Below are 16956 nucleotides of genomic sequence, written 5' to 3'. Positions count from 1 at the left end.
ATAATTTGATTCGATCCCAACCTGATGTTTAGCTTTTCCCAACAAAATTCAATACATACTCGATGCATTCATTTAGGATTCTAATGACCAAAACAAATTAGTCCTGGGCAGAACAACAATCAGTAACTTTACTGCACTGCAGAAAAGGGAGCTATTGCATTAAGATCAATTGAAACCAGAATTCATTAAACTTTGTGCATGAATTTTAGCATGTGAAACCGTTTTCAAGTCGTATTAACACATTTAGATTCTTCATTTTGACCACTAATTCCTTCTGTAAGTACTGTGTATGTTTTGGTATGAAGACAAGGTGTTATTTTGCCCACTAATTTTCATTCAAATTTGCGGAAGAACGTCTTTAATGGGCAAGGGTGTAAAATGATACAATGGTACCTCTACTTATGAAATTAATAGATTCTGGAGGAAACTTCTTAACTTTTGTAAGTTAGAGGCAGGAGACCGAGAGGAAGACCAAATAGGAGGTTTATGGATGTTGTCAAAGAGGACATGAAGGTAGCTGGTGTGAGAGAAGAGGATGCACAAAATCGGGTTAGATGGAGGACACTGATATGCTGTGCCGACCCCTGAAGGGAAAAGCCCAAAGGAAAAGAAGATGCCTTTTACAATGTAAATGCCCTAATCCGTTCCAAGCCCCCCAAAATTCATACACAAATATTTTCTACTGCATAAAAAAATGCATCAAAATACAGTAAAGTCTCGTTATATCGATATTCAAGGGAGTCCGAAAAAATATCGATATAACCGGGACTATCGATATATCCGAGCCTGTTTGCATGTAATTTTCTCTGTGCGTGCATAGAAATAGTATCGATATAACCGGGACTATCGATATATCCGATATCGTATAACGAGACTTTACTGTATGTCATAAATGCACATTTTAATTAACTAATTCACTGCAATTCACAAATTTATTTAGGAATTCAAAATATGACATGAGTGCCATTCCTGAATTAGTTAGTCTTTTTTTCTTTCTAGGGTGGCAATAATAATATGTATAATATGTGAAAGACCTTTTTTTCCCCTTGTCTATATGCACCTTATGTGGCAACTGGCGCGTGTGGCTGCCGCTGCGCACCCGGAGAAAATATCCTGTGACTGTTAAGTGTCCTAGAGAGTTTTGGAAGGTGCTTATCAATGAAATGTATTATTATTATTATTATTATTATTATTATTATTATTTATAATAATAAAGCCCTGGCCAGACCTCTGTCAATGTTTTCCCTTCCACAAGGGGGCAGCATTCCCCCTTTTTTCCAATTGTATTTTGGACAGCCTCCCTCATTTCAAGCTCATACAACTCCAGAACCATATAATTTTGGTATTAACTCTTTATTTCTGATGATAGAAAAGAGTCTAAAGTTTCTAACAATGTAGTCAATGTTTATGTAGTCCTGGAATTCAAGTGACAATGACAAAAACCCTGGCACTGGCGTGGACACATTATTGCACGCCTTGCAATGAATGAGATATTCCCGTTGCAGCATTTCATAACTTGAAATTTTCATATAAAGAAACGAGCATAAACACAGTTACCACTGTGCAAGGAATTTGTCTCCTGTGTTGTGTAAATTAAGTGTTGTGAGATGCCCGAATTTGGTGCCAACGCTTCTTAAAATATTTGTGTTCTCTTTTTCTTGTCTCAGTCAACAAGGCAGAAGTAGAGTCTGTTTTATCTTGGCACAAAGGCAAATACAAAAACGGCTCAACCCCCCCCCCCCCCCTCTACCCTTCAGCCCACTATTTTTAATCTCATATGCTAATATTAGCTGACCATCGCTGATTTTCCCGAGCTCAGGAAATCTTCCTGATCGTGCTTGCGTCTCCGCTTTGGTGCAGCACTCCATTTGTTCGCCACCCTATCTTGGGATAAATGATTTGCTTGTCTTGTTTGATGAATGAATATTGTTTTTAATGTTTCCTGTGGTACTAAGAGGTACCACAGAAGATCCAAGTTGCGCTGGTATTTTGTCGTTCCAATTCTTTTGGAGGGGATTTACCACGAACATGACCGTAATTACCGTCAACATCTTCATTTCTTATTCAGTAATGGCAACATTCCCGCTTTGACTAATGCGCCATTGCTCATTTTGATTAAAGAAGGTGTAGAAAGTGTAGAAATTGGTGTGTATCAACTGCCAGTTTGTATTCAAGTGCACGATCTGTGTTGTAAATGTCATGAGCCGTAGGCCATGGGCCAACCAATTTTGAACCTCATAACGATGATCAGACTGAGATGGAATGACCGCATGTGAGTAGCATGCATGACAGATGGGAAGGCAGGTGCTACTATGTGTATTCCGGGCCAGTTTTTCATCAATTATAAATGAATGCACATATATGTACTTTGTGGTGTTATACGTTGTCGTCTTTTTGGTTCAACGGCATCTCTGGTGAAGAGATGTGCTATCTTGTGAAAGGTGACCATGAAAAAAAGGAGGAAGAAGAAGAGCAGGGAGGGGTCCATGCAGTAACATTGTAAAAGTACTAAATAATTTAGTATCGGCCTGTGTGTAGCATTCCAAATAGCTCACATGATATACCTCTACTAATGGGTGTGTGTAGACCTATTAATAATCATAATGATGATGATGATCATAATCATGATATTAAAAATAGAATACAGGTAAAAGTAGGAAATCCCACAAAAGCCATATTTGTGACCCACATCTCCTCATTAATAACATCTCACCTCAACTGTGTAGCCCTCCCTGATGAAGTGAACATGAATGTCAATGTTAAAATATAACATTTGTCTCTCATTGGTCAAGGTCGTTTATGGTGATAAAAGATGATAATTCACAATCAAAAGCAATATAAAAAATGGACCCAACTGAACCTCATCAAATCTTTTTATTAAGCAAGGATTTAAAATTCAAAGACCTCTTTCCAGTCCGTGCGGGTGGTTCACCTCACTCAACTAGTTATCTGCCATCGTCCAGATTAGTTTGTGATCGTTTATTCCGCATTGCAATTTGTGCTCGCCACGCCCATCCCCCAAGGTCCTTGCTCCCCCCTCACCGCCCTTTCATCATGCTGCACCGAGTGCTTATTGAAGGCCTCCACCTCTCTGAAGGATTTCGCAATGAGCTGTTGAAGAGGACAGCTCGAGGGGAACAGGAGAAAAGGAGATGGAGGAGTGCAGTTTAGCTCAATTCGCTATTGATGCCTTTTTTTCCAACCAGGTCCAAGCATGTCGAGCTGATACGATATAATTGAATCAAACCCTTCCTGGTTTATCAATTGGCAAGACTTTTTGTCATTACCTTATGCCTTGAAGAAATGTATTATGCATCACTCTTTTTTTGAGAAAGAGATTAATTTAAAGAATACTTCACTATGTACTGTATGTAAAGCGCCTTTTTCAAATATTGTTCACAAATAATAATAATAATTAATAATAATAATAATAATAATAATAATACATTTAATTTATAAGCGTCTTTCAAAATTCTCAAGGTCACTTTACACTCACAGGATAAGGTCACATGCCAGCATTCACTCAACATGGAAGTAACTCAAATATATAGAAAGCTAGATAGCTAATAGATACAGTAGCTAATAGATAGCTAGCTACATAGATAGATAGCTATATAGCTAGCTTGATAGGCAGATAGCTAGATAGCTAGCTGGATAGATATATAGCTAGCTAGATAGCTAGCTAGATAGCCAGCCAGTGAGATAGCCATATCGCTAATTGATAGCTAAATCTAATGCTGTTCTAAAATGAGCTGACTCCACCAACCCTTTTTAGTGAGCAGAAAGAGCCAGCTCTTTTTAGTGAGCCAAGCCAAAAGAGCAGGCTCTCTAAAAAGAGCCGGAATTCCCATCACTGTAAGCTATATTACAACAAGAAGCAGGAACTTGATGAGGCAATTGGACTGTTGGTTCTTGACAGACTGGCAACATGAAAGACTTTTTCTAAAGTGGAATCTTTCCATGACAATTCCACAGGAGCTTGTCTGAATTAATCTTGATTACAACTCTCTGTTGTAAATTCAGTAATTCACTAACAATTGTGTTTGTAATCTTGTTAGTTAGCACTTAGCTAAAATATTCCATTCACATTTCATGAATTGACCACACATTGTCCACAATAGCCAGTCAGCGCTGGGCCATCTCAAGCATGCAGCTCCCCCTCGTCGTGTTGTTATTCCACCGCGATTCCGTAGAGGTCAGCGTGAATATCCTACTCCTTCAGGGGAACGATGAATCAATAACAGTTAGGAGACACACACACACACGCACACAGACAGCACAATTTCAGTTCAATGCCAAATCACCATTCAAAAGGACTTTTACGTTTTACTCATCCTTTATTCTGTCATTATTTTTTTGGGCGGGGAGGTTCTTGATTCTGATTCTTTTCAGACACACAGATCCTAAGTCAACTTAAAAATAAAATATCCACCCGAAATACCATCTATCCGGGCAAACTGGAGCACGCCTGCATACTGTAGGATACATTCATGTATACTTAGCAAGCATTCCTGGTGATGTCAGGATTAACCTGCCGTGGCAATCGTACAGCTGGCGTGTGTGAGCTCCAGTGAGCAGGAAAGAAAAGGATCTTCAAGGATGAAGTCCAACTGACAACACACACACACACACACACACACACACACACACACACACACACACACACACACACACACACACACACACACACACACACACACACACACACACACACACACACACACACACACACAAACTCACACACACCAGTTGCTCCTGTGTGGGCTGTTTTCGTCTTGTTTTATTCCTCGGAGCTCTGCATTGGGAGTTTTACCACTTGACAGGCAGTGCCATTATGTTGACAAAAGCAGGAAATGTTGAATAAGACATACAGGCTTTATTTTCCAGAAGAGATTGAGGCTGTGACTCTGGGACATACTGAGACTGAAGTGTTATTCTTCTAACCAGTGCTTGCAAAAGGTATCAGCCCATCCTGCTGGTGTGTGCGCGTGCAGTGTCACCAGAATAATAAATATGTACTGCAGGCCCTTCACTAACATCTTTTCAGGATTGATGTAGGAACGGTGGTGCAGTCAACTAGAATATCTTTACCTGAGTCTAATTTTGTGTGCGTCTGTGCCGATGTACGTGTTTGTGCGTGTGTTCACTTTATCAGTGGCACGGGTAGGCTGGTGCCTTTTCCTTCCAACTTTGGACAAGAAGTCGAGATGAACACTACCGTGTTTTTATCCATTGTGCACATCATAAGGCGCATACAATAGAAGCTGCAATAATGGCTGAGGTTGCACGATGCATCCACTTGATGATGCCAGCTTATATGGAATACAATACAATAAAGTTTGTTTTACCGTATTATCCAGTGTATAAGGCGCACCCAAAAGCCTTGATTCTCTTCAAAAGACGCACGCGCCTTATACGCTATTGCGCCTTATATGTGAATTAATATTGAGCCGCAACAGGTCTCGCAACTATTGTCAGCAGCCAACTGTAAATTTCCCCCTGTAGAAGTAGTGCGTAAGCCCAGCCTCTACTGTAGCGCTTGCCTTATATTTGGAAAACGTTTATATATTTATATATGATATTAGGACAACTTTTTCATTCATTGAAGGTGCGCCTTATAATCCGGTGTACCAAATACATTATATCAGAATCAGAATCATCAAAATCATATTTATTGCCAAGTATGTAGAACATACAATGAATTTGTTTCCGGTCGATCACGCTGCACTAGTATCATCATCAAAAAAAAGTTAGAAAATACACCAATCATTAGGGGTGTGCCTTATACTCCAGTGCGCCTTATACGCCGGAAAATACAGTATATCGAGAAAAAAATATGATCAGTACGATAAAACAAAGAAATATTATGAGGATTTCACTCACATCTTATCTCATGCTCATTATTGACACTTTTAAATCCACTTGGTCCATCACTTACTTCTCCTCCAAGCCTTCCTCACTCTTTAGTTTTTTTCTGCTCATCCCAACCCACATCCGCTTTCTCACTCGAGCCAATCTTTTTCCTGCCCACAGGGCTCACCGTTTGTTCCTGTGACAAAAATATCATCTGTGACTTTCCACTAATTAACAGTTGTGGGTGCGGGTGTGCGTCCTTCCCAGGGTAACAATCAGTGATAGCTTAGTTATATTTGTTGCATTTGTTTTGCGGAGTTTAATAAGCCAAGTTTGAATAGATACATGAATTATTGAGTAACATGAATTTTTAATGGGCTACCATTGCCATCCAACCAAACTCGCATTGCGGACTGATGAATAATGCACAATTGCTTATTTACGGAGTGGTACAATAGTCACTGCTTAGAAAATAAAATAAGAAAATACTCTGCCGAGATAAACCAAAATTTAAAGTTATCTTTGCTTGCGTGTCATTCTATCATTTTCTCCTGCATTCTGAGAAGTTTCATGCCGGTGTTTTGCACCAAAAGAGATGAGTGAGAGCAGTTTCCATCTTTTTCCTCTATTTTGGGACACATGTTTACACTAGGCACTTCCCCTAAGCATCCTGATTATTAATATATAAGTATTATTTTAAACCACTGTGGTGATGAGGTTTGAAGGGTGTTTTGAAATGATAGCCTTTGAGATTTCTTTAGTCACTTTGAGTTGTTGTGCGTTGTGTGGAATGGATACGGATTGTTTCTCAGCATTTTTGGCCACGTCATTCATCAAGGAGGACCCTTTTCAGCAGCACCAATATGCCAGCAATGTTTTTGATTTGAATGGAATGTCAGTGCCATTTGACTGTCATCGCTGGACTACTCTAGGGTGATTGTGCTTTTTTGCGCTTGAAATAGCGAGCATTTTCACAGCCCCGCTTTGTTCAGCGGAAAGGTTAGTGCTGTTGGACAATCTGCGACCTGATGGATGTATGGCTTCAGAGGCCTGCGATGAGAAGAAAGACCGATACGTATGTGGAACTGTTGCGGCTTGGAATTGATACGGATTTACGTGTGCAGGAGATGTGAGACAATATTTTCTTCAATGGAGGCTACAGCTTCATGTGTGCTTTAAACATTTCGCTTGTAGCAGACTTGCACATTTCACCAGGATCCACTGGTGAAAAGGACGCTTTGACCTATCCGCTTTCATCTAGAACTGCTTCATACAACAGAGGGTGCGGAAACTGCTAAAGATTAAATGACTACCTGTGTCTTTTGTGTTGTCACATTATTTATTTAGTTTTTTTTTTTTTTTACTTGAAGATGGTGCCACGAGAGTGTCTGTTTTTCTACTTCTTCTTTTTCCTTTCCTCTTACTTTCATCACTTTTGCTGCAAGTCTAATAATGGTAATCCAATTGCTCAGAGGAGAGGTCGACGGGAACGTGCTTCTTCCTGTTGCCAGTCAGCGAGTTTAGTGGCAGGGCAACCTCAGCACAGTTCGGGATGAAGCGTCGGTAGAAGTTTACCATCCCGAGGAATCGTTGTAATTGGGTTACCGTCCTGGGTGTGGGAAAGTCATGGATGGCCTGCACCTTGCCGGGTAGAGGGCGTACTCCTTTGCCATCGACTAGGTGACCAAGGAACTTGACCATGGATTGGCCAAAAACGCACTTGTCGGAGTTGACGACCAGACCGTGCTCGTCCAGACGCTTGAAAACCGTTTCCAGGTGCTGCAGGTGCTCGTCTTGGGAGTTGCTGGCGATGAGGATGTCATCGATGTAGGCACAACAGAAGTCAAGACCGCGCAGGACCGAGTCGATGAAGCGTTGAAAAGTCTGCGCGGCGTTCCGGAGGCCAAATGGCATGCGGAGGAACTCAAATGAGCCAAATGGGGTGGTGACGGCCGTCTTCGAAACATCCTCTTTCGCGACAGGGATCTGGTGGTAGGCTCTCACCAGATCGATGGTGGAGAACACCGTTTGTCCGTGGAGGAATGACACACAGTCGTGGATGTGAGGAAGAGGATAGCGGTCAGGAACTGTGACGAAATTCAGTGCTCGGAAGTCACCGCAGGGACGCCAGTCGCCTGCCTTCGCCTTGGGGACCATGTGCAGCGGGGAGGCCCATTTGCTGTCCGATGGACGGATAATACCAAGCTGAAGCATGTGGTTGAATTCGACTTCAGCAATCCGTTGTTTTGCCGGGGCAAGGCGGCGAAAACGTTGAAACTTCGCGGGACCAGTGGTCACAATGTGGTGAACAACGTCTGGAGCAGGTAGAGTCGTCCGACTGGGGTTGGTCAGGTCGGGGAATCGTCGAAGGAGCGTGAGAAATGGAGAAGATGAAGGAGATGGTACATGCGAGAGATGAAGAAGCGCAGGGTTGCCCGTCCTACCATGCACGGACAGGCCGGTCGTCTCATCAGTCAACCTCTTCCTGCGGATGTTGACGGACAGATCAAACCTGTGCAGGAAGTTCGCGCCAAGGATGGGGTGAGGAACATCGGCAATGGTGAAGATAAAAGGGAAGGAGCGACGTAGGCCCAAGTCGAGGTTGAGAAACCGTTGGCCATACGTCTTAATGGTGGTGCGGTTGGCAGCTTGCAGGGACACTCCAGCGTCAGGGTACCAGCGCTCCGCAGGGGAAGGTGGCAGAACGCTGATGTCAGCAGCCGAGTCCACCATGAATCGTCTTCCCGATGTGCGGTCGCGGACATAAATGATGTGGCTGGTTGTGGAGGCGCCAGGCAAGTGGGAAGCCGTGTTCACTCCCTGGCTGGGCCGTTTCCCGACCTCTTGCACGGCTCACTGCATCGTTTGGCCCGGTCACCCCAATATTGGTGGTACCAGCACAGGTCGGGGTCCGCGCTGGATGGATTCCGGTCGCGGCTTGGGCTGCGCTCTCGAATGGAGCGGCGTCCGCGACTACGGCGGCGCTCTCGACTGTGGCTGCGTTCCCGGATTTCCGTTCGCAGGGCACGCATCTCGTCAACGAGCAGTTGCAGAGCATCAGTCGAGGGCCCTGGCGTCAGAGGACGCTGCATGGCAGAAACGGTAGGCTGCCCCGCGTACGCCTCCGCAACTTTGTCGGCGAGGGTGGCCAACTCCTGCAAGGTAGAGTCGGGTGGTGTGGTTGCCAGGGCTGCTTGGATCCTCGGGGGCAGCTTCTCTATGAAGACATGCCAAGAGTGGCTGCCTTTCCAGCAGCTCATGTATTTCATTTTTCTACTTTCATTCCTTTCATCACTTTGCTGCTGTGAAATGTAAATTTCTCCACTGTGAGACTAATAAAGGCATATCCAATCCAATTCAATCATATTCTATTAAACAGTTAAACTCCCACTTTGAAACACACATGAGGGAAGTTGTACAAGCGAAGATACTATTTTTGCAACATTTGTTTCTCAACTATAATGCCTTCTTTGCCAGGACTACAGTGGAAAAAAGGTCAGAGGAGTCTGCCCTTCTTACTTAATCCATTACCCCTTTGACAGGTTTCTAATGAGTTTTTGGTCCCAGTCGCTAATTTTCATGTCTTGTTCATTTTAATATCCATTAGCTCATTTCAAATAAAGCAGATGATAGACACGTCGAGGTGTGCAAACCTCTTGATTGACAGGGTGCTATCTTGGCAAATTGTGTTGATCAACTTCGAGGTCGCTTAATGATAGGCTTTCGCCACATTGAGCACATCCATTTAAAGCTTGAAGGACACAATCTGACCACAGCATCAAGATAACGCTTTATGCATCCGCTGTCATTTTGAAATAAGGCTGAGCAAACAAGTTAGCGGATCTATGGTTGGAATAAGAAGGTGTCGAATAAAGTGGATTGGATTGGATTGGATTTGCCTTTATTAGTCTCACAGTAGAGAAATTTACATTTCACAGCAGCAAAGTGTTGAAAGTGCTACGTGAAGAAAGAAAACACGTTTAGCGCTTAAACACAGAAAATCTATATTTAGGAAGTGGGAGATAATTGTAGTTTTACAGAGCCAGGAATGTGTATGTGAAGTGTCTTTATCTTTTGGATACCTTAATGCAAGAGTGTCAAAGTATTTTTTTGCTGCGGGCCACATTGTAGTTACGGTTTCCTCTTGGGGGCCGTTATGAATTTGGGGAAACCATGAGAATGTTTAATCCCCTTTACATATCACATATAAAGCGCACAACAAGTTAATGAATAACTTTCAAATTTGAAGTCAAAAATAATGACTGGTATTGTGGTTTACATGGGGCAATTTTTAAAATGTGGTTTGGACTTTTGCAAGAATCATGAAATTTACTAAGTTGCTTTCGCGGGCCGAATAAAATCATGTGGCGGACCAGATTTGGCCCCCGGGGCCTTGACTTTGACACCAGTGCCTGAATGAGTCTGCATTTATTTGTTAACTCATTCACTGCCATTCCCGAATTTATTCAGGAATCGAAAAGCATGATGTGGAGCACCATTCCTGACTTTGGGTTTTTTTTTTTGTGAGGGGATGACGATAAAGCACTGGCCAGACCTCTGGCCATGTTTTTCCTCCCACAAAGAGGCATCATTTTCCATTTGTACTGCCGCCCCCATTTCAAGCTCAGATAACCCCAGACCCATATAATTTAGAAATTATTTATTTTTTCTGCTGAAAGAAGAGAATCTAAGGTTTCTTACGCTGCATTGAATGTTTACATAGTCCTAAAACTCAATGTGGGACCTGCAATTTTAGTTAAAATGACAAAAACCCTGGCACTGGATTGGACACATTTTTGCACATCGTGTGGCCGTGAATGAGTTAATGTTGATATCTTTCAAAAGTCCATGATCAATGATTGGAAAAGTGTCAATCCTTTGACACCGGAGTTGTTTGATAAAGAGGAGGTCTTGGTGGATGTAGCTTGACTCCCAAGTGTTGCTCATATTTCGACAAAATTGGGGTCTCTGTCACTGTCGTGTTTCATTCACCTGACCTCACCTGTGCGGCATTGGTTGGGTTGCCATTTGGTGACGGTGTGAATGAGTTTAAGTGTTTGTCAGGCTTGACATGTGACCTGCCTCCCAATTGACTGACATGCAATACGAGCTATCGTCTGCCTTTTGCTCAAAGTCAGCTGGGATTGACTGCAGATTCTCTTAAAGGTGGTTGCAGCCGAAGAGTGCGTTTTATTTTGCCTTAGTTGCTTTGAGGCATTATTCATAAACAATGAGCTCTATTCTTTGAGATCAATTCTTCCATTATTATGCCCATCTGTCTTGTCTTCGTTTTCAATAGCACAAATCTGCCTGACACAAAAACCCAAAGTAACAATGGCTATTAAAAAAAGAGACATGTTAACAAGGGATAAGAGTTAGTGTGCTGCACTATAGTGTTCCTGTCTTTGTATTTTCAGCCTGAAAAACCCTCTTCTGAATTTCAAGTTCCTGTCTAAATCGTTCTTATTGGAAGTGGGAAAAGGGAATAGTGTTTGGACTTCATATATAAGACACAATTCAATCACACCGAGGTTGGATATGTTCTGTCTGTTTAGTAGTGATGCCAAGGAATTGGTGGCCCACCCCAGGCGATGGAGGCAAGATGGAGATGCCGGAGACTGAGTGCCGCTTTTGGATTTAATGAAAGCTCTTTTCATTCATACGGCACTACAATAGTCATGTAGAACAATAAGATTACAACTTTGCTCTCACATCAAGAACGTCTTTACAATATCTACACTCATAGCTCATACCTCTGACCTGTCTCGTTACCCAGAATGGCGAAGGCTTTGCACACATACTTGTTTTTTCAGTCTCAACTTCAGTTGAAAAGTATCGCCATATCAATCGTGTTAAAAAAACAAAACATATTTGCTTCCAATTTAATGGTATCACCATTTGTTTTTGTTTTTTCAAACTAATAATTGGTCTTTGTATTTCTTGGACTTAAAGTATCCCACAAAAGTCAATTTCCTGTTATAATAGTTGAGACTGGAATTGTATATTTATTTATATTACTTCTGTTGTAAAATATACACACTGTTAAAAAAAGGGTCAAGTTTCATCAAACTGCTTATCAGAATCAGAAAACTTTTATTTGTCTCTCAATGGGGAAATTTGCACTACTTTTACTTTTATACTGTGTGCACCTTTCTTCAATCATCCTACTAGTTCACCATCTTTGCATTTAAACATTCTAAATCGCCCTTTGAAGTAAAGCTCAGCCGTACCATATTTTAGCAGCAACATTTTTGGTATCTGACGGTGCTTGGAAGCTGCATTTGTAGAATGCCGCAGTCTTGATAATGTGACCTTTAGGAGGATAGCCGGATTACATGGGCTCATGTTAACGCAATTAGCAACACAGTTGGGCGAAAGGGTTTAAACGCTCTTATAGTGTGTCGGGCATGAACCTACAGCATACAAACATTTTTATGGCCAGAGACGTGACTGAAAAGTGAAAAGAGTGATATCATGCCTGTTGATCTATACGACCGTGTGATTGTGCGTTCATCCATAGCTAATGTGCCACGTTGACAAAACTTGACAGTTTTCTTTTCCTATTTCTCCTTTGGTATGATTATGGATCAACATTGAGACGATGATGGGGGGGCACTCTCATGTTCTATCTTCGTTGCCTCAGGCTGAGACTCGAGTAATATCTTCATGTATACAGTTTGTATATGTCTTTGTGCATTTGCTCAAAAATTGTCTGTTGTGTTTAATGTACTATATGAGTGTGTCCTCTCCCATTACTCTATTTTAATAGTAAGCATCAATGCATAGGACATTGTTCTCTCATGCTTGACATATCTGTAAATATACAGTAACTGCTAAAACAAGCAAAACACTCAGTTAATGACAAGCGACAGCATGTATGTGAAACTTCTTGCTTTGAATGTGAAGCTTTCATTGAGGCTGGAGGAGTCACAGATCAAGAAAATCAGGCAATTAACATTTTTGGTGATATTCTGTACGGGTGCTCTGATAAGTTCAACAAAGTGCACCACACACCTTTCGACTTCCACCATTGATCTTGACGAAAGAAACTACATCAATTAGAATATATTTTGGTTCATATTCCTTGTTACTCAGTCAGAGCGTTCACTTCACGTTCAAAGAATCTGATGGCTTGACTGAGATCTGAAGATTTTCTGTCATACATATTGAACACCTTTAACTCATTCACTGGCATTATAATATGGTGTGCCTTATATTTGGAAAACTTGTATATATTTAGATATTATATTTGGAAAACTTGTTTCATTCGTCCGATGCGCCTTATATATATATAGAAATATGAATGAACAACGTGTGATCGTATAGTGTGTCGTGTTTCATTTGCCCGTGAGTGTTCGTGGCGGGTTGAACTGTGCGCCATTACAAGCGCACCGTGTGTCCTGCCGAGTCTCCGTATATGATGCGTTCAGGGACATCATGTAAATAACACTGAACTTGTGTTGTATTCTCTTTTTCTGTAAATAACCACTATACGATCACACGTTGTTCATTCTGTTTTGTTATCTACAATGTTTTGCATATTGAGAACAATCTGGACGAGATTTATGTTAATCACCAGATGAAACCCATGCGACTTCACCCATCCCTTCTGCCATACTGTGTTGCAGAAATAAAAGAAATAAAAAGACACATCCACACGTCTGGTATTATTAAGACGGCAGCATCATGGAGCTCAAGACAGTCACTGTTGTGACGCCTGTCACACACACACGCGCACACACACACACACACACACACACATATATATATATATATATATATGGAAAATTTTGAAAAACCAACATTTATTGGGGCCTTATACTCTGGTGTGAAAATACTGTATATCACAGGTGTCAAAGTCAAGGCCCGCGGGCCAAATCCGGCCCGCCACATCATTTTTTTTCGGCCCGCGAAAGCAAATCAAACTTGTTAAATTCCATGATGGTTGCTAAAATCTGAGCCAAAATTTCATATTTTTGGATGTCAACCACAATAAAAGTCATTATTCTTGACTTCAGATTTGAAAACGAGTTATTCATTAATTTGCTGTGTGCTTTATATGTAATATTTGAAGGGATTTAAATTCTAATTATATTCTAATGGGTTCCCCAAATTCATAACGGCCCTCGAGAGGAAACCATAACTACAATGTGGCCCGCGGCAAAAAATGACTTTGACACCCCTGCTGTATATAGAGCCTTCACAACCAACACAGTGGGCTAAGTGTCCTTCGAAGCCTTGCCTTCTTACTTTGTGTGATCAATCCCTAACTATGATTTACGTGAAATAATAAACACAACACATAACATAAAACAAAATTCCAAAGTAGCTTACCGAACAGTGGTTTGGCGAGAGTTTAATTTCGGAATTATGGACACTCAGGAGGTACTTGACTTCCATGATGTTCCACCATGGTAAGATTCAAGCTCTCGGTAACTTCAAAGGTCTTCCATGACTGATTTCAAAACTGCCGACTGTGACAGTTTCAACAATCTGCTGAATGAGGTCAAAAATGTATCAAACGCATAAGGAAATATGACATTTAGTGATTTCTGCCCCCTCGGTGCGTGACATTTTTGTGGCAGGATGTTTTTTTTATTCCCCCATTTTCCACTCCGTAGGCTGCTCACTACACCCTTCACTCCGTTACTCATATGTAGGACATACGAGGGTCCTTTTTCTTCCATCTCAAATCCATCATGGCTGTTTCTCGTTATATATGAACGCTTATCGGGACGTTACGTGTCGTGGACACAACAGTGGCGAGGCGACGCAATGAGCTGATGCGTAGTACTGTACTGAGATTTAAAGTGCAGCCTTTGGAAGAAGAAAAAAAGGACTCGAAGGGAATCTGTAATGATGTCTTTTTCTCAACAGCAACTCAAATCCCATCAAGTGCACGAATGCGCAGTGAAAACCTGCGTCGATGAATATGCTCTTTATTGCTTTCTTGGGGATCCTTATATTTCATTGGGAGAAATTTTAATGTACAGTATTGAGTTAATATGGATCGAGAGGACCCCCACCCCATACTTCCTCCGCACAGATGCCTCATAGACAATCATCTCTACTGATGCCAATTCGTACACGTATTCTTATTAAAACAGAGTTTTGTTTATTTTTTTAATGGATCAGCTGTGACAAATGGTTTCCAATATAAGGGGAAACATGTCAAGAACTAAACTGGTTTATTTTGCAATGTCTTAGCTAAAAGATCATCATAGTCAGTTTAGTTTTGATTGATTGCCCAAACTATTAAATGAAGAATACGTTGATACGTGGTTGGAAGCAGAATATGAAGGTACTATTCACGTCTTGATACAAGAACCTGAAATCTGGAACAGATTTACGTGCCCACTTGAATACTTGAATCCTTCCACCTCTTCGACTCAGAGTATTAAGTGCTGCTTAACCTTTCAAGAATTTTTACTTGATTATTTTGATCAAGTGTTTCTATGCCAAGCCCCGATTAAATGTGAGGGGGTTGTGTCATGAGGGGCATCCAAAAACATCTCTCTCTCTCTCTCTCTCTCTCTCTCTCTCTCTCTCTCTCTCTCTCTCTCTCTCTCTCTCTCTCTCTCTCTCTCTCTCTCTCTCTCTCTCTCTCTCTCTCTCTCTCTCTCTCTCTCTCTCTCTCTCTCTCTCTCTCTCTCTCTCTTTTCTCTCGCTCCCTTTCTCCCTTTCTCCCTGTCTTTCTCTCTCTCTCTCTCTCTCTCTCTCTCTCTCTCTCTCTCTCTCTCTCTCTCTCTCTCTCTCTCTCTCTCTCTCTCTCTTTCTATCTCTTTTTCTCTTTCTTTCTCCATCTCTTTCTCTCTCTCTCTCACTTTTTCTCTCGCTCCCTTTCTCTCTCTCTCTCTCTCTCTCTCTCTCTCTCTCTCTCTCTCTCTCTCTCTCTCTCTCTCTCTTGTTTTCTCTCGCTCCCTGTCTTTCTCTCTCTCTCTCTCTCTCTTTCCCGCTCTGTTCTCCCTCTCTTTCTATCTCTTTTTCTCTTTCTTTCTCCAGCTCTTTCTCTCTCTCTCTCTCTCTCTCTCTCTCTCTCTCTCTCTCTCTCTCTCTCTCTCTCTCTCTCTTCTCTCTCTCTTTTTCTCTCGCTCCCTTTCTCTCTGTCTCACTTTCCCTCTCCATTCTCCCTCTTTCTATCTCTTTTTCTCTTTCTTTCTCCATCTCTTTCTCTCTCTATATCTCTCTCTCAACCTTTCTCTCTCTCTCTCTCTCTCTCTCTCTCTCTCTCTCTCTCTCTCTCTCTCTCTCTCTCTCTCTCTCTCTCTCTCTCTCTCTCTTTCTCTCTCTCCCTTTCTCCCTCTCCTGTATCTTTTACTCTTGCTCTCTCTGTCTCTCTCGCTCCCTTGGCGATGTATTCAATCTTGACTGTGTCTCTCTCTCTTTCTCTCTTTCTCGCTTTCTCACTCTCTCGCTCTCTCTCTCTCTTTCTCTCTCATCCCCTCGTATATTTATTTATTTAATTTGTTTTGTGTTTATGTTTTTTATTGATCTACACATCGACTCATTCATGTATCTATCTATTTATTTATTTGTTTCTATGTTTGTTTGTGTTTTAGTTCTGGGAAAACGAAATATGTCCTAATATTTTGTTTAATGATCTGAGGAGTCTGACCGAATGATAATTTTAATCATACAGTAAATTCTTCCAGTGGTGCTGGTATGTTCCATGTTTTCCTCAAGTGATTCCCTTGCAATTGGATAAATGGCAATCAAAGTGTTGAGTTCTTTATCTCCATATAACATTTTGCCAGATGTAATAATACTTTAATACACTTGCCAAGACAAATCCAATTAAAGGTTTGAAGGTGCCAAAGGAACAATGATCAAAACATAAATGAAAAGCAATTTTTTTTTAACCCTGAAGGCATTCAACTCATTTTCTTTGTTTATCTTCCCTTTTCAACTTGCTTTTGTGCTCCAGGTAACGTGTAATTGTTTCACCATAAGTGACGGGGAGCTGCAAGAGATTGGTGTTGGACTGTATCCCAGGTAACACACACACACACACACACACATGCAAAAATGGCCTTGTGTGTACTGTAGATACAAAACAAAATAGCTTCAGCTCCAATATAACTCCAAATTTTCATCTTGCGCTCA

The 16956-nt window shown here is 41.6% G+C and overlaps 1 protein-coding gene across 2 annotated transcripts in view; it reads left to right on the top strand.

The window, feature by feature from the left end:
* smyd3 (SET and MYND domain containing 3) overlaps window positions 1-16956 on the top strand; it is a 66972-nt gene that overhangs the window by 33683 nt on the left and 16333 nt on the right. For both annotated transcript variants that reach the window (XM_088992806.1, XM_088992805.1), the window contains exon 6: window positions 16778-16845. In XM_088992806.1, coding sequence (XP_088848932.1) covers window positions 16778-16845 — 68 coding nt within the window. The remainder of the gene's footprint in view (window positions 1-16777; window positions 16846-16956) is intronic.

The sequence above is a fragment of the Hippocampus bargibanti genome, linkage group LG03 (assembly GCF_051943395.1).
Source record: "Hippocampus bargibanti isolate YZ-2025 linkage group LG03, ASM5194339v1, whole genome shotgun sequence".
NCBI lineage: Eukaryota > Metazoa > Chordata > Actinopteri > Syngnathiformes > Syngnathidae > Hippocampus > Hippocampus bargibanti.
The sequence above is the reverse complement of the archived record's forward strand: the minus strand, read 5'-3'. Positions and strand labels throughout refer to the sequence as shown.